The following is a 19,238-nucleotide window of genomic DNA, read 5'->3' as shown; positions in this document are numbered from 1 at the left end:
ATATTGTAAGGTTGACCCTACAATAATACATACAGAGAAAAACCCAACGATCATATGACCCCTATGAGCAGCACTTTGGCGACAGTGGGAAGGAAAAACTCCCTTTTAACAGGAAGAAACCTCCAGCAGAACCAGGCTCAGGGAGGGGCGGGGCCATCTGCTGTGATTGGTTGGGGTGAGAGAAGGAAGACAGGATAAAGACATGCTGTGGAAGAGAGACAGAGGTTAATAACAGATATGATTCAATGCAGAGAGAAAAGGGGGAAGGAATGGAGCCGAGTCTCCAACTGCAGCATCTGTAACAAAACACACTAAGAGTGCTGAAGACCTGAGGCAGCAACCATCCTTCAGCAGAAAGAAGAGGGAGGCCCCAGATGGTGTGCCTAAACTTAAAGTCTGCATTTATACACCTCTCTGTATTTAATCTTTAGTTATCATTGACCTCTGGCTCTGTCTTTATCCTGTCTTCCCTCTCTCACCCTAAACAGTCACGGCAGTTGGCCGCCCCTCCCTGAGCCTGGTTCTTCCAGAGGTTTCTTCTATTAAAAGGATATTTTTCCTTTCTTTAAATAAATGTGAATAGAATTAAGCGCTTCATTTTCAGAGGAGCAACGCAGGCAGTGGAGCCCATTTGTTGCTAATGGGCTCAGTATGGTTCGCCATTGGCAGACTGCAGGTATGGACTGCAAAGTGTATCTGTGGCCAGATGTAGGCAGCATCATCCACGTCGAACTGCATAAACAATAACTGTGTTGGATGGTTTTGTCATTCCTGTTAGATCAACCCTCACACTCTACTGGCACAATTTCATACAGTAGATGCCTGTCACCGATGCTATTACGCTGCAAGATACATTTCATATCTTTTTTTAAATTTCCTTTAAAAAAAATTGCTGTTCAAAATGAGTCTCATGTCTGTGGTCAGTGATGTCTGCGGCGTTCTCTGGTTGGTCTTTGCACTACTTTCACTGCCGTTAGCCTTTCCATGCACGCAGCTGAAAATGCTGGGAAGTCCTTGAACAGATCAATGCAACCAAATTTAAAAGTTTACCTTTGGAAATCACACAAACTTAAAATACTCCACTGCAATATTTTCCATTAGGAAGTCCTACCCTCTGCTCCTGCCTTTTCAGTGGTTCATTGTCAGCTTACTTATCCAGATCCACTCTCATCATATGCGGGAATATTTATCGCAGCAAACCCTGAGAAACAGGACTCGCAGATATTTCTTCAGTCTGTGTAGGTTCTCTGTCATCCAGGTCATGGTAGTCTAAGGAGCTGGGAAGGAACACAAATACAAGCTAAACAACATAGTGTGTGCTGTGTGGTGCAGCGAGTCCTCCTCAGACCTCTATAGTGTAGAAACCAAACACCATGTTGACAGGACCAGACTCAGCAGCACATCAACATCCAAAGGATGAAGGTCAGTGTTTCAAGGATGCCAGTGTTCATATTCCGGACAGAGAACGTTCATGCAGAGATTTCCTGCAGGATCCTGTGTTTACGTTTTCTTTTTAATTCAAAAAATCAAGTGTCTGAGTCAAATCAGTATAACTGCGTGCTTTATTGATATACAGTAAAGCATTTTATAATACAATAGTAAGGCATATATTTGGTGGAATCTGATATGTTGTGAAGTACTGATGTTATTTGAAAAATGATGAGACTGAAACAAACGTTAATTCAAAACCTGGCCAGTCAAATCAAACTTAGTGCCAGAAACATCTCTGGGATACTGCTCGATGCCAAAACACGCATGCACGTAATACTGTACCACTTTCACATACTTCTGAGTTGTTAAATATTAAATAATGATGAACTTCCTGTAGTCACACATGCTTTAATTGAAACACAACACACAGCACAAAATCAAATAACCTTTAACCAAAGGAAAAAACGTAATGTTTGCTAGAATAAAATACCTCCTCCACATAGAAAAAGGTTTAGTATATCCCAGGTTTGACAGTAGTGCACAGGGATTAATGCATGGATGCACGGATAAATGCATCTGGGCATTCAGGCTGGAGGCTCCTACAGTGCATTTACTGAACAGTATAGTTCTGAAATGAATTAGCTAGCAATTTATTAATGCGAGGACTGAGAACAGCGGAGAAACTGCCTCTGAACTTTCACACAAACTCAATTTAACCAGTCTCTAAACATTCTTTCATAGTTCAGGAAATCCTCACAATCTAGCAGCCGTGTAACACTGCAGTGCTCAGATTCTAGTCTTACAGTACTGCTGAAGTCGGAAAGCTGTGTTAAAAATGAAATTCTCATGTTGCACGTGTCAGTGCAAGAACCAAGATCGGAACTTCAAGGTCCAATGTAGAGCTGAAGCTGAAAACTAGATAATACTAATATTCTGAAGAAGATATAGGAAGTACTTATGGAGAAAGAGAGGGACACCATCAGATCTTTATCGCTGAAGAAATGCCTCTTGCTCACTTGCACCAAACATCTTTCTCTGACTTCTCAGGTGATGCACTTTTCAGGTCCTTACGGCTCTCATGCACATGTTTACTTTGCATCTCCACGAGAGAAAGAGGCAAGGTTGCTCTTGCAGCGCAGTTCAGTCATTAGAAATGACAGATCTGAACGAGGCCTTTGGGCAGTAAATAAGGTGAAAAACTGAGAATAACAACAGGGATGAATGTATGGAAAGAACTCAAACAGAACAAAGTTTGTCACCCAAAACCACACACACACACACACACACACAAATATACAGAAAAAGAAGCACAATCGTGTTTCCCCAAAAGCTTGGCCAATGGCTAAAATGTCAATAAAATGAGAATTCAATTACTTGCAAATCATTTAAAATGTGTGTTTGATTTAATAAATGTTGAAACTAAGAATTTATTTTCTTCTTTAGGCTTTTATCTTTGACATAAGTCAAAGATACTTTTAAAAGTTCGTTCACTGTTATGCACCATAGTGGATGGAAGTCACTAATCCTCGCAGCTTTGTTGATGTGCTAGTTGGATTCCAAACAGATACCTTTGATTTGGAAGAGTTTCACACTCAGTGCCCTCCAAACATACAGAGCGACCTGCTGTGGCAGGGAGCAGCCTGCAGGAGCTGCTTGGCAACGTGATTCTGCAAAACTTTGTCAAATGACAGTCATTCTGCTTGATTAAGTACAAATTTGTTCATTCTTTCTTTCTTTCTTTTATTTTTAAATGAAGGAATGATTGCAGCTGACGAGGAAAGAGTCTTCTACTTTCATCTACAGCGTATGGCATAATATTTGAAAAGTGGAAAATGAGATAAGGGAGCAGTTTTCTTAAATCTTAGCTTTTCTTTTTTTAGGCTTTCCAGCAGATTAAACCATAAGAAATGTTGTGGCTCTAAAGCAAAGGCTGGCTTCAGGAGCCATGTTTAAGACAAATACACACTTTATAGCAGCTGCTATAATGTAGTAAGTGTTTATTTAACTGCTATCATGCTAAATGATTAAATGACTTGCAAATTGATTTTTCCTTTTATTGACCTCTTCCATTGCTTCTCAACCTTTTGGAAAAAGGATTGCAATATGAAATTTAGGCACCACCACATACACGACCAAACACGCGTCCATACAGTCTTGCAGACACTCTACTTTAAAGATCCAATAGGTCTGCATTACTTTGACAGTGTATGTTTTACAAAGACATGTTTTCTCTTACAAAGCACCCTTATTATGTCAGTCATTCATTTTGATACAAATATGTCGTTCCCCCAGTTACAAAGAGATGGCAAATATATGACCATGCTTCTTCGTATCTCGACCCCAGCCCAGAGCCCCATTGTTGTTTTGTACAATTGCATAGAAGTTAAAAAACAAAAACAAAACCCCAAAACAGCCTCTCTTCATAATAAAACAACTTTAGGACATTTTAAGAAACTACTGAAATCTACATGTACTTTTTTGATGAGACCTTGCTGGAACTTTAATCTTTCACAAAAATAAATGTTATATATATATTCTCTTTGTAAACTGTTTCCAATCCAGTTGTTTTGACTAGAAAAGCATGCGATAGGTAGGAAAGTAGGGAGGGATGGAGGAGAGGGGGGAGTTGGGGCTGAAGATTAAAGGCAGGATCAGAAGTGCAGGGCCTCGTGCTGTTTGGTGCTCCGTTCGTCCGTCATCACACTGACCAGTGACTCCATGGCACGGCCCAGATCGTCAGCCATGTGAAACAAACTGCCAATGCTGGGACCTGAGGGGAGGAAGAACACACTTATGGAAGATTTCACCTAAACCCCGCTTGCACAAGAATTTTAGCATATCTGCACATGAAAAACGTTTTCTTTGTGCTATGATTTTCATTTTTTTGTGAACTTTTCACATATTTATGAAATAATGAGGGCTCAAAATGTTGAAAACATTTAAAGCTCTGTTAAGACCTGCAGCATATCAAAGTTACAGCCAATATCACAATGTAAACACTAAACTCTGTATAATTCAGCAAAGAAGGGATAGAAGCAGAGTCGTGTGACTAAACGGGAGCTGGCAGAAATACGTTTCTGCGTTGTTTCCTGGCATGACCTTGTTCAATCAATTTTTCACCTCAAAATTCTGCACACAAATAATATAATATAATATAATATAATATAATATAATATAATATATAATATAATATAATATAATATATAATATAATATAATATAATATAATATATAATAATATAATATAATATAATATATAATATAATATAATATATAATATAATATAATATAATATAATATAATGACAAAGTGAAAAAAGTTTGAAATTCTTGCATGTAAATAACACGTACAAAAATATTCACAGCTTTTCCTATGACACTCAAAAATGCGCTCAGGAAACTAGTTGGGTCCTTGATGATAACTTGCACCAGTGCGGTCTGGACCTTTTCCTGTTGGAAAATGAACCTTTGCCCCAGTTCAAGATGACAACAGTGGCTTCAGGACCACTCTGTGAACGTTTTTGAGTCACTAACCCAGCCAGAGCCCAGACTTTGGTTCAAGTCTGGGCTCTGGCTCCAAACTCTGAAGAGATCTGAAAATGTCTGTGTACTAATGCTCCCCATTCAAACAGTTGGAGCCTGAGCCCATCATACTTAAAAAGCCTGTAATTGTTTGAAGTGGTGCTTCAACACTTACAGTTTTCACCTTGTCATTATGGGCTATTGTGTGTGAATTTTGAGATGAAAAATGAATTTAATCCATTTTGGAACAAGGCTGTAACCTGACAAAATGTGGAACATTTATGTTGCTAGCTCCTGAATTTATGAGGTTACGAGAGGTCGAAAAAAAAGGATGAATTAAATCGTACAAATTTTTGAACCCGTTTATTAAGTGTACTAAATATACAGCTCAATGCACCAACTTTAATGATCTCATCTGAAAATGGAGAGGCGTGTGTCTGAAAAACACATCTGAACATGCGCATGTTTGAAAACAAACTAACTGATAAGCGATACAGCACATTTTTAAAGCTCCCATGACCTCCACAGAGGCACTGAGGCCACCACACTGGAAACTCAATCAGATTCTAAACCCACAAGTTTCAGTTCTTAAACAAATCAATTAACAAACTGAAGCTGCTAAAAGGCTGCAACAAAGCAGTCACAGTGTCATCTTGTATATGCAGCCATTACGTAAACACATAGCACCGACTTTACATTGGAGCACTAATTCCACTGCCTATCGTGAAAACAGGCGCCATGGTGCAGGCTGGACTGGGACACGCACTGGGACAGCCACTTGCACTTGGCACGTGTTCCTGTGCTGCCATGATTAGTACATTTTCTACTCTCGCGCAGAACTTAAGAGGGTTTTATGCTCATGTCTCATTCAAAAAAGCACTTTTTTTTCCTATGCTTATGATTAACAGTCACAGCTCACACTCAGTGCTATTAACACATCAGTTGTGGTGCTTGGTACCCAATCATGGAGGGTGGGGATAATGACATCTCACCAATGACCTAATGTCCTGGCTCCACCTTGCTGTAGCATTTGTTTTGTACCTCGTCGATCTCTAGTTGTGATAGTAGTTACTTCTTCCAGATGTTGGAACAAAGCTACTAGTTGTTTCACCAGAAGTGTAAATGTTGGATTTCCAAGACTCCATAGATCCCATATCCTCTTCATGTATCTCTGTCGCTGGAATTACTTGTTAGTAGCATTCAAAAAGCCCCATATTCTCATTCAGTTCAATTACATTTTATGTACAGCGCCAATTCACAACAACAGTCGCCTCAAGGCGCTTTATATTGTAAGGTAGACCCTACAACAATACATATGGACCCAACAATCATATGACCCCCTTAAGCACTCTGGTGACAGAGAGAAGGAAAAACTCCCTCCAGCAGGAACAGGCTCAGGGAGGGGCGGGGCCATCTGCCGCAACCGGTTGGGGTGAGGGGAGAAAGACAGAAGACATTCCTTGTCTACTCGTGCCTTCTTGTTCCAGTAGCCAGTGTGTCCTGGTTCTGTCACACCTGACACGGTATTTTTCGGACCATAAGGCGCACTGTCGATGAACGGGTCTGTTCACATAAATAAGGCTCACCGGATTATCAGGCGCATTAGCGAAACAAAACAGTCAGATAAGTCAAACTTTACTCAACTCATTCTTCTTGCTTCCTCCACTTCTGTACCATTGATTCATTAATGTTAAATTCTCTGGCAGCTGCTCTATTCCCCTGTTGTTGCAGTATATTAATGACTAACCTCGTATTGTGGATGGATTATCTCAGTTATTCTCCTGACTGACGTTTGGTCCGTTTACAGCATCCTGCCATGCGATTGCATTTGTCTCTAACCATCGGGAACCCTCACGTTAACTTTTATCGAGTGGAAAAAAGTTAGCGTTCATCCTCCAGCTTCGCTGTGTTTATGCTATGCTAACATAGCTGTGTCATTATATAGCAGCTAGCCCAACTTCAGTAACCCTACAAACGTCACTGCTGTTTAGTTTTCTGTCTTCATTTATGCTGGAAGTGATAACAGAGCTGTATGTTTTAATTGTTCAGAAATCTCTCAGTCAGAACATGCTATATCATGTTTAGGTGGAAACTAGCGAGCTAACTTCCTGCTAACTGGTAACTCCGTTAAATTTAATAAACTCTGTTTTCATGGATGCCTGCATGTACAACTTAATTGTTACACCTGGTAAAGCAGCAACGCTGATCATTTTATTAAAGATGAAAGAATTTAGACAGTTTTGTAACTCTCAGTGATGCCGAGTGTTCGTTTGGCTTTGGGACATGAAACAGACGGAGTTTAGGACCCAGATTCCTCCGTGAGGCTCTTGACTACGGTAGCCGTAATGCTCCAACAATCCATCCAGCGGTGCGGCTTCGTAGCTTAGCAAAGTCGTACTAAAACATTTTGACAGATTTCTGAGTGCCGTGCACATAAAATCGGTTCCAGGTCAGTAAGCACAACCAGAATTCATACATAAGGAGCACTGCTGATTTTTGAGAAAATGAAAGGATTTTAAGTGCACCTTATAGTGCAGAAAATACAGACCCTGACTACATACTGGTCAGAAGTTGAACCCCAGAGCCTAAGCAACAGTAGCTTCCTGTTGGCGGTGCATCAGCAGCCCTGACAGCTAAGATGTTGGTTAATTCGACATTTTGCTGCAGTTTTCTTTTTCTCTGTTCTACAAGGCGCGTGAGTGCACAGCGAAGGTAGAGAAAGGGCTGGTTGTACTCATTAGTTCATTTTCATTGTCAGTGCTTGTAGGGCCAGTGGCCCAGTATGCCAGATTACCAGTCCAGCACTGCTGTGGTGCGACAGAAAAGGGGGGAAGGAAATGAAAGCAAAAGCAAAAGAGGATAGATATTTACATTTTCCCACAGCATCACTGCACCATGTCATCTCCACTCTGCCATAATATGCCCAAATTTCCGAATAATTTCTTCAGCTGTTAGACTTCTATTAAGAGCTCGGCTCTGTTCCAGATGACATTTAAACCATAATTTTTTAGGGCAAAAAGTGTTGCAAACATGGTACTGATACAGCAGTAACAGAAGCGTGCAACAGTAGAGTGGGGAAGGAAAGAGGAAGGTAAGCCACTAACCTCTCATGGGTGTGCCTTTCTCCCTTCTAGCTCATGTAAAAAGGAGGAAAGAAAGAAAAGACAAGAAAGAAGGTAAAATCATCTTGTGTTGGTAACAGAGAGGAAGAAAGACGCTTGAAGGTGACACTGAAATGATGAATTACAGCTATGATAAAGTTTGATATAAGTATGTAATTGAAAGGAACTCTTCAACAAAGCAGAAGAGTGTTTGAAACCCATAACCTGAGCACTACATCAATCACAGCATAGTTATTCATATAAATGAGATGTTTAGTTTCAGTAAAAGGAGGCATCTTGCTGCAGAAGAGGTGAATTATTTCATACCCTGACTTTGAGGGAAAGAGTTGTTGAGCTGTTCCATCACTTCCTCCAGCCCAGCTGCATCTTGGGATGGGCTGGACAGCTCATCATCACCTGAAACAGAAAAGAAACAAAGCGTTTAAGGATAGTTGGACGAGTACTGACCCGAACACACGTACGCACACACACAGCATGAAACACACATGCAAGTCTTTAGCGTGTGTGTTGTCTCATGTAAACCGATGTCCAAGGTACATCTACAGGTACTAGAAATCTATTTATATCGTCTATGCGTCACAAAGGGTGGATGCAAATTAAAGAATATAAATGGATGTGTGGGTGTTTTTACCCATTGTATCAGTAGTTTGGCTGGCAGCCACACGCAGCAGAGGGAGAGAGGAGTCGGAACGCTGAGAGGAGGTGGATGGCGAGGACAGAGCTGTGCCGTTTACCTTGGAATCCGTCTGAGGCACACATGACATAAGGACAGCATCTTTTATTTGCTGTTTGTACACTGTTGTGCAGAGCTTAGAGTCAGTCATAAATACAGATACATTTACAGTATAAAATAACGTGCAAGTTGAGGTAACGTAGGTTTTTTTCTATAAAGAGATAAAGATAAAAAAACCCCAATATGTCGAGTACAACACAAACAAAACAAGAAACTGGCAGTAATACGACAGAGCAGAGACGCGTGCACCCTGCTTATTCTCAGCTCTTTGCTCACTGATGAAAATCAGAGACCATCAGTATCTTGTGCTACTTGGAATTGACGCCCAGCTTAAGAGCATTTTATCATCAGTAGATATTGAAGAATAGTCTAAACTCACTTGATCAAATCCAGTAAAGTTTAACTGTCTTTTACCTTGTTAGGTAGTATTCCTAAACATCTTAGGGAATACTACCTAACAAGGACTAACAATAGGCTAGCATACATGTGTGGGCCTTAGTTTTTCCAAATACAAACAATAAGAAATATTCAGAAACACCTTCACCTGCTGAGGGTTTCCATCAAGAAAATGGTGATTAGATCCAAGCAAGTAAAGAAGAAATAAAAACAGAGTGGAAGAAGAGTGGACCAAGGAGAAGAGTGAGCTTCAGAAGCAGAGAAAAGAAGAAACCACACCAGAGTTTACTGAACTTCAAAGGAAAGCTGGAGACTAAGTCAGCTGACCAGAAGGGAACAGATGGGTTAACATCTATTGCGTTCAACTTCGTGTCTTTGCAGTTCAGCGCAACAACGTGATTGGATGTCTCAGTGGGTGTGGCCAGATGCCTCTCAGAAGATGTGACGCCCAGAAACAGAGGGAGGGTAGAAAGACCAGATATAAAAGGTAGGTGAAGAAGAAAAAAGTTTTTTCCCTTCATCTACTGCGAGATGAAAAGATCAGGCATAAGATGTTCAGTTAAAATATTCCAGCAGAGATGCCAGAAGGATTATCCGCTCCCCAAACTGTGAACCTGCAGATTGGGTTTGTGTTTTTTGGCTTTTTCGCTGCTCATTTTTGCCGTGTTAGAGTATGGAATCAAGAAGATTTGCATTTCCACTTGGAAATATAGAGATATGCCAAATATCCTTGGGCAAGATACTGTGTGAATGTGAGACAGAAAGCGCTTTCAGAATTGAATTAAAAAACAGGAGCTCACTGTATGGAAAAAATTAGCAGACATCCAAAAGTTAGAGATTGTCCTTTTGTCTCAACATCTCACTCATCCTACTTAAGACTTTTTATGTTTAATAAGGATATTATGCAGTATAGAGATACAAGCTCATGAAGAATTAGGACATTAGATGTCTCTGAACATAGTCCAATTTATATGGATTTGAAAATTCAAAACAACAATAAATTTTCATCCATCCATTCGCTTCCGCTTCTCCTTTTCAGGGTCGCGGGGGGTGCTGGAGCCTATCCCAGCGGTCATAGGGCGAGAGGCGGGGTACACCCTGGACTGGTCGCCAGTCTGTCGCAGGGCCAACACACAGGGACAGACAACCATTCATGCTCACATTCATTCCTCCATGGACAATTTGGATTACTCAATTAACCTATCCCCACAAGCTGCATGTCTTTGGACGGTGGGAGGAAGCTGGAGTACCCAGAGGGAGCCCACGCAAACACGGGGAGAACATGCAAACTCCACACAGAAAGACCCCGGCCTGATGGTGGAACTGAACTCAGGACCTTCTTGCTGTGAGGCAACAGTGCTAACCACCGTGCCACCGTGCTGGAAACTTTAAATTTACTGAAAGGATCGATCCTTTTAATGGTCTTCTTGGACTTGGCAACCCTATCCCTAACCCCTAACCCTATTTCTTTGTGCTAAAAGGAGAGCGCCACAGAATATCCAGTGGTTTCACTGGTTCTATTGATTTATCTGATCATGCTCCTCTTTCAAGCATTGTTCAAACTGGTGAGAACCCAAACAAAAAAAAAAAAAACGCATATAAAAGGAAGGCAGAACAATCAAGATTAATAGAGCTTAAAACGCAGCGCAAGGAGGGAAAGAACCAAACCCTGATTACAAAACATAAATACACTATACTCACAGGAAATGGTAAAACGATGGTATTCACAAAACAAAAAGTTTATGAATCAGGCCATAAATCAGTCAAACTATTAGCAAGAAAACCTCAATAAACAGCAAGTAGACAATACGATATACAAGATAAGAGATCCAAAGTCAAAAACTGTACAGTATCCCCTCAGGTAAAGAGTTTGGGTCTCAGAATGATTGATTTTAATTTATTTTATTCATTTGCCCCCAGAAAGCCATCAGCTGGATGAATGTCTAAAATGCAGGAGTCCATGTTTGCTAAACAACATTTAGACAAGCCTGTGAAATACTGCGAGAACACAGTCTGGTCAGACCGAAACTGAACCGTTTGGATGACAGACACCATTCCAAAAAACACAAACACAAAGATTAATAGTTTTCAGAAACTGGAACAGTATAGAGATAATGGTCTGTAAATGTCTGCGATTCTCTTGCTAACATGTCCTGCTACTGATGTCCCTTCGCCTGGCGTGCTTGAATAATTGCCAGAGGTCGAAAGACATCCATACCACAGCGTTCTGACACACGCAGATGTCGCACACTCTCACCGGCTTGTTCAGATCAAACTTGATGAGCACTTGTGGCACAGTAGACGCCCACAGTGGCGGCAGCGATGTTTTTATGGGCTCTCTTTGCAAAGCATAACTAGAAGGCAACTGCTTGGATGCAACCTGGTGGCTGAAATATGATACCCTGATTACTCCCAGGTGAGCCCCGCCCCTCACAACAGCACAGGCTTGCGTTTGCCTTCACATAGGCCAGGAGTAGAACTGTGTTCCCTCTGCTGTCAGCTTTGTCCAGAGGATATTCAGGCATACGCTGGAGTAGAGCAGGGCGATATGGCCAAAAATATTTATCACGATATATATTTGAAAATTTGCGATAACGATATAACTGACGATATAATTGATGCGAGACAAAATACAACTCCACAACATTACTAGCGCAAAAAGACAACCTTCCATTTATTTTCACTTAAACAAGAAGCTGGTTTTTATGTACATTAAAGCTTTATAAAAATGTAACAGTGCAAATGCAAATTCCTTGCTGAAAGTTTAACCAAAAGGCATTTCCAGTAGAAATGGGCTGACATATCCTGAGCATAACCATGTATAATATCCACTGAAGTTAAAAAGAGGTGCTTTGCAACATTAAACTGCAGTGTGCAGTACGTATTTTTCGGACCATAAGGTGCACGGGATTATAAGGCACATTAAGCGAAACAAAGCAGTCAGATAAATCAAACTTTATTAAACTCATTCTTCTTGCTTCCTCCACTTCTGTACCATTGATTCATTAATGTTGAATTCTCTGGCAGCTGCTCTATTCCCATGTTGTTGCAGTATATTAATGACTAACCTCGTATTGTGGATGGATTATCTCAGTTGTTCTCCTGACTGAAGTTTGGTCCGTTTACAGCATCCTGCCATGCGATTACATTTGTCTCTAACCATCAGGAACCTTCACGTTAACTTTTATAAGTGGAAAAGTGTTAGTGTTGGTCCTCCAGCTTCCCTGTTTATGTTATGCTAACATAGCTGTGTCGCTAGCGATCACGTAGCACATCATTATATAGCAGCTAGCCCAACTTCAGTAACCCTACAAACGTCACTGCTGTTTAGTTTCCCGTCTTCATTTATGTTGGAAGTGATAGCAGAGCTGTACGTTTGATTTTTTCAGAAATCTCTCAGTCAGAACATGCTATATCATGCTTAGGTAACTAGCGAAACTAGCGAGCTAACTTCCGCTAGCTTCCTGCTAACTTCTAACTCCGTTAAATGTAATAACTTTTGTTTTCATGGATGCCTGGAAGTTAAACTTCATAGTTACACCTGGTAAAGCAGCAACGCTGATCGTTTTATTAAAGATGAAAGAATTTAGACAGTTTTTAACTCTCAGTGATGCTGCAGTGTTCGTTTGACCTGAAGATACGGAGTTTAGGACCCAGATTACTCCCAGATTTAAGGGCATCTTAGTCCGACAAATACGACAATAACGACGGCCGCTTGCATGTTCTGCAAAAAAATGTGCTTTGTCGTGTATCTGACGGACAAACACCAAACCAGTTCCACATCACGGAAGTTGCACCATTTTTACAAACCAATTCTGGTTCATCTGTTTCACTCAACAATCGGCCATGTGCGTATGAAAACAAAGGCACTGCGCATGCGCGTTTTACTCCCATTCTATCGCGATATTTCATTTTCCTATCGTTGCCTAACATTATACCGGTATTACCGTGAACGGTATAATATGGCCCAGCCCTACGCTGGAGGAACAACTCAAAAATGGCAGCAGCATTTTCTTTGCCTTTATGGCACATAATGCGATGGTGACTGACTGCCGAGTTCGACAGTCTCAGCATCAATGTTGGACTCTGTGAGAAGGACTCTGACATTGTGAAGGCAACCCTGCATCACAGCCAGATGCAGAGCATTATTTCCATACTCGTCCTACACACCCGACCATTTCCTTGACTTCCTTTTTATCCACTGGAACGTAAACTTGGGCCGACCCAGAACCCAACACCACTGGGTAGAGAATGGTAACACAGAAATGTGGAACTTGGAGTGTGGTTAAAGTAAAATCAGGATGCGTGAACTGGAGTGTGTGCATACCTGCTCCAGGAGCTGTCTCAGTCTGTGAAGCTGGGACTCCAGCTGTTTGTTGTGGTCCTCCAGTATCTGCATCCGGGCCTCTAGACGGCCTTTATGTTGCCGTAGCAACTTAGCCTCAGCGATAAGCTCAGCATCACGTGTGCACTGTGGTGACACTGGTAGCATCTCCGGGGGCGATGGCAGTGGGGAAAGACCCTTTCTGTCGTGTGTCTTCTTCAGACGGTCGTACTCTGCTTGCAGTTTCCTGCACAGATGAACAGAAATGAGGTCACTTCCTACTACAAGCTCTGGTAGTGGGCCAGGAACAGATGGATTCGAATGAGGGCAGTGAACCTTTCAACCAGATTATTTAACACAATCCTGAAGAGTAAGACGAAGCCTGAGCAATGGAAAAGGAAGCAATTTCAAGAACAAGGGTGATGTGCAGAGCTATAGTAGGTACAGAGGATGAGTTGATGAGCCATACCATGAAGCTATGGGAACGATTTGTTAAAGCTAGCGAGGTGAAGGCAGAAGCAAAAGAACAAGACTTCTTATTTTTATTTTAATAAAAATAAGAAGTATCACAATCTTATTATAAATGAAGCCACACTTGTGTCTGCTGTGGAAAAGGAATAAATGAGTATGATGTGGGCATCGCATTTTACAGACTGTCCTTTCAACCGACAGAAGACTTGAATCATTTCTTAGTGTTCATGAATGATTTAAAGTTGTGCCATCATTGTATAATTGGTCATATTTACATTACGTATGACTTATGGCGCGTTAGTTCAGTTTAAATAAAGTTAAAGAGACAGGATGATGATTCAGGCAGCAAAGGTTAAGTTTTGGAGCAAAGCAAAAAGAAAAAACCCAAGAAACAGTTCTTAATGCTCGTCAGGGACAGTTACTTGTTGTTTTGTCCCCTGACTAGATCTGGATTTTCTAGTCGACCCTTGTGGTCAAATCTAAAGTCCGTTAAATGTGTCATGTGACCGCTTTCAGATTCAAAGCTGAGTTGTGTAGACTGGAGTGTGAGGCACAGTAACAGGATCCACTGACCTGTTCTCCTGCTCCAGGTCATTAAGGACCCTCTCCAGCTCTCCCTTCTCCTCTGTCTCCATGGAGATGAGGATCTGGGCGGGGCTGCGGGGCTGGCTGAGAGGAGAGCCTTGGTTCAGAGACTGGCAGTAGTGCTGGATCAACATGTGCTCGTCATCGCTGCAGACACACACACGTCAAACATACCCACCAATGATGCACACACATAGCAACAGAGATGCCAGTGCACGTACACACAGACACACACACACGCACGGAAAATGAAGGAAAAAGAAAAGCAATTGAATGAAAGAGCAGCAGCTAAACACAACAGCACCACAAAAGAAAGAAACATGAAGCGCATGGAGACAGAGAGAGGGCCAGAGCAATCTCCTGTCAGGAACACTGGACTGGTCACACGCTGCCAGCTCTGAGCAATGAGTTCTGTGGCCTGAAGATTCAGGAGCATTTAAATAGGTCAGGTTTTTAGCTATGGCGCTCACTGCACTGCTACCATGAATATTATGGGATATGTGCTTCACCTTCAACATGACTGCTGATTTGAAAGTGAAATCCACTTCGGGTAAAGTGGACTCTCAGCTGTCTTTAAACTTTTTATTCATGGACCACACCTCATCAACCAAACTCCATATTGCACTTTATGTGGATGTGAAGCCCGAAGCTGTTTTTGAACTTAGCCTTAGTTCAATTTCCATGTGTGCTGGACTACTTTTAAATGTTGGTGTTTGTCAAGGAACTAACAGGGCTGCAACTTTTTTTTTGAAAGTGGTTAAAGCCCACTTTCAAAGGTAAGAACACTACTAGAACAAGACTATTGTTCCATTATTGTTACAACAAGTAAGGTAAAGACGCACAAAAGGAACAATAAGTTATCCTATACTGAGTAGTCCTTAGCTTTAAATCTGGTACCAGGTAAAACCACCTAACTTCTCTTCTTCTGCCTGTCCTGTCTTCCATACATCTTCATCTCCAAGTGAAATCATCTCACATCCTTTTCTTTATTCTCCCTGGAAATCTGGACTTCTAGCTAGCAACACACTCTGTGCCAAACTCTTTATTTCCTGATGTCTGTTAAACTAATAGAAATGATCTAAAGGTTTAACAGACTTTACTGCCTTTATGCTCGAGTGCAGCATTCGTTCCGCCCCTCTTTAACCCCCCGAGTATAAACACTAACTGATGCCACTGAACCAAAAGTAAAAATGCAAATGTGGGGAGTAAAAGCCAAAAGCTGTCAGAAAAATAAATACTCAAGAAAAGTACAGAAATCTGAAAATTCTATTCAAATACAGTAACAAAATATTTGTACTTTGTAACTTCCCACCTCTGCTTAGTTACCTTTAAAAATGGCTGGTTTCCCCCCCCCCCCCCCACACACACACACACCAGCTTTAATGCTACAGGTGATCTGTGATCTGATTCTAAGCTTTATGCTAAACAGGTGTGAGGGTGTTTAATACTGTGCCTCTGTGTCAATATAGTTATAGCAGTATCAGTTATTCAGAAAGAATAACCACAATCAACACAACATCATTTATCTGTTGTTTCTCACCCTTTTGCTACCTCCAAACTTAAACATAGCCTCATGAGCCCCTGTGGTTGTGTCATTGAATAGCACAGCAAAAAGTGCTTGTGTGAATGTACAAGTTGTGTAAAGCACTTTGAGTTCTCAGATCAAGTAGAAAAGTGCTTTATAAGTCTTCATTATGACCCTGCCTCTTTGATTTCACTGTACGTGTGTTTGTATTTGGAAGAAAGAGGAACCTGTAGCCCAGCGGTCCCCGACCCCCGGGCCACGGTCTGCTAGTCGTTTGGTACCAGGCTGTGAGAGTCGAGGCTCGGGTGTGAAATTTATCGTTTTCAGGGTTTTAATCGTTAACTCGGTTCCCCCGGGTCTTTTCCCGTGTTGTAGTTTGTGCATCTTATTTTGAAAGACATTTTTACATGTTACCATAGCGACCACAGAGCATTAAGGGGCAGAGAGGAGGATGTTACTCTCAGTGTTGTTGGTGCATTTCTAGAGGACGCTGCTAATAAAGTTACACAGTTACACAGTGAATTCACGTTTATTATTATATTTACAAAATACCAGTTTCTGTATAGTTTTATTTTGGTGCGATCGTGCGCCACGCCTTAAAGGCCGTGAAAATATCTTCTGACATTAAACTGTCCGTGACACAAAGGCACCGCTGCTGTAGCTGATGCCATCCTGGTGCCATTGACCTCTTTCAGGACTTGTTTGGCTGAATATTATAACACTATGTGCTGGATCTATATTTCCTGAGGTGGCTACTGTCACCACATATTGGGGCAACTGACCATTTAAGATTTTGCGTTTAGCTTTCTCATTAAAATGTAGCCACTTTTGAATATTCAGTCCTGCCAATCAGAGCAGAGAAAGTAACCACTACAAGTTTTGTCGTTGCTGTGAGGACTTTGAAAACATACAAACTTTTACTGATGTATTAATGCATAAACATGCTCCTGTCATACTTGGACATTTAAGAGTGTGGGTATGTTTATGTCTTGTGTAGAGGTTGTGGAGGTAGGGCACAGTTTACTGCTAGAACAGTAAGTTAATAAAACGTAAACAGAAATGGAAAAGAGTAATGATTAAGCACGCCAAGGCCTTCATTTTGACTGCAAGGCAGCCAACGTGGACGGACCGTCTGCTCCTCTCTCTGTGCCTTGCTGTTTATTTTGTTTAAATAAGTAAATTTGTTTAGACTCAAGTCTAGAAAGTTGTTGGGATGATGCTGTTTTTGGTAAGAAATCTGACGGGACTGTGAAGGAGAAAGAATCATGATAACAGACAAAAACATTATATCCCTCAGGACAACATGATCATCGAAACCACCAACTGCACTACAGCTACGTTTGTGTGGCTGTGATGATGCACACGAGAATAACACCTGGATCCAGGAAACTCAGCACAGTCACTGACATATACAAAAACCAGCCAATGGAAACAAAGAAGACAGAGCCAGTTCACAGACATCAAGGCAGTAAGTGAGTGAGAAGGGTTTGGCAGAACAAGACACAGACAAAAAGCGGTTCTCACATGCTCTCATTGGGTGAGATACTGTCAGTGAGATAAGAGCCATTACGATTCTCCATTTCTGCTAACCTGCAGAGGGGGAAGAAACAGAACAGTCAGTCCCCAAACCAAATGGTTGAACAATTAGCAGATGAGAAGGACACACAATGCTAAACCTTTCATGTCACTGAGAGTTTTCAGAGTACTCAAGAACATTTAGTTCGACAGGGAAAAACTCATTTTACTGGGAAACTGGTTTAAAATATAAAATATCATTGTTTTTCCCCAGTGTTTGCCATATGTTGTCATTATTTTGTCCTTTGCAGATGAATGTTAGACGCTACAGGGAATTAATGGCAGAGCCCAGCAGATTTCAGCATATCACATGGGAAAAGCTTCAGCCATGCCAAGCTAAGCATTTACTGCAAGGACCTTCTGTTTCCAACGTACAGACCACTTCATACAAAAGTATTAACAGAAATGTTCAGAATGAACAACAACATATTCCTAAGGATAGTGCTGCCTTAAAGACTTTCACCCAAGCTCATTGCAGAGAAATAAAAGCCAAACGTCCCAAAGAAAGACCCTCCTCTGGCATAGTAACCATGTTACGTGTGACATGTGATGAACATTTTGATCAACTGGGACTGGACACGAGTAGAAGAAGTCATTTCTTGAAACTTTCATTAATAGATTAAATAGACACATTTGTAACACTGACACTGACATTCCATTCTTCCCCCTCCTCTCCTCTCCGGACGGACTGTGACAGACTGACGACTAAGGCTGGTGTTGTTACAATTAACAGATAACCTCATGGCTTGGGAACCATCAGCTCACTAAAGGCTTAACCCATGTTATTTCTGCACCCTACCACCAGCTTTAATCAGCTGCTGGATGTTTTCTGTGCCGATCTGGGCCTAACAGGCTGAAAGCGCTGGGCTTGTTTGTGTTAGCCTAAAGCAACAGTGAGACGTGTCAGAACCCTGGCAGAGATCAAATACTTAGCCTTGGCTTAACGTTTGGCTCACACCAGAGGAAAGCCAACAGCTCCCGACTGACTAAAATGCAACTGACCAGCTGCCTGATTGAGTCATTGTTTAATTTAACTTCTTCTAGTCCCTCAGCAGTGGGTTAGTGGGAGCAGTTAGCTGCAAACTAAATTAACATGTAAGCAATAAGTTCTAACTGACTATATTAATGGCCTTTGCCCAGAGTCCAGTACTGGAGAGTATTACATGGATATAATATTAGTTTATGGAGATGTAGATTTAGTTTGTACTTCAGTCAGATTCAGTCTTGATCGTGAGCTTAGTTAGACCATGACTAACTGAAAACAACTTGAGCATACTTGGCATTAAAAGCACAAAGACTCCGGGCTGTAAGGACTGTTCGCAGTGACTCATGACCTGAACTTAAATACAAAGTCATTATTGTATGAAATTGACACGTCTTTGAAAAGGAGACGTGTTTGGTGACGACATCAGTGAAAAGTCATCACTCTTCAGGTCCAGGTCGATGAGAAGGTGACACATTTAGGACCTAAAGACGGCAGCAGGCTTCAGGTGTAAATCACTGAGCATCTGCTCGTGGGACGTGCAGAATGTACGTGGAGCCAACAGGTATGTGAA

General features: G+C 41.4%; 1 protein-coding gene across 13 annotated transcripts in view; it reads right to left on the bottom strand.

Moving 5' to 3' along the window:
- Positions 1-3,464: 3,464 nt before the first annotated feature.
- The window catches only part of dmd (dystrophin), a 287,948-nt gene continuing 272,174 nt past the window's right edge, over positions 3,465-19,238 (bottom strand). For 11 of the 13 annotated variants that reach the window (XM_026159166.1, XM_026159168.1, XM_026159169.1 and 8 more), the window contains 6 exons: positions 17,632-17,697; positions 14,571-14,729; positions 13,530-13,773; positions 8,705-8,819; positions 8,380-8,469; positions 3,465-4,201 (listed from right to left, as the gene is read on the bottom strand). In XM_026159166.1, the coding sequence (XP_026014951.1) occupies positions 4,083-4,201; positions 8,380-8,469; positions 8,705-8,819; positions 13,530-13,773; positions 14,571-14,729; positions 17,632-17,697 (793 nt within the window). In that variant the 3' untranslated portion in view covers positions 3,465-4,082. Of the gene's footprint in view, positions 4,202-8,055; positions 8,082-8,379; positions 8,470-8,704; positions 8,820-13,529; positions 13,774-14,570; positions 14,730-17,631; positions 17,698-19,238 lie in introns of all 13 variants that reach the window. The other 2 variants (XM_026159172.1, XM_026159171.1) reach the window with 2 other exon arrangements.

The sequence above is a fragment of the Astatotilapia calliptera genome, chromosome 23 (assembly GCF_900246225.1).
Source record: "Astatotilapia calliptera chromosome 23, fAstCal1.2, whole genome shotgun sequence".
Taxonomy (NCBI): domain Eukaryota; kingdom Metazoa; phylum Chordata; class Actinopteri; order Cichliformes; family Cichlidae; genus Astatotilapia; species Astatotilapia calliptera.
This window is presented reverse-complemented; position numbering and strand designations above follow the sequence as displayed.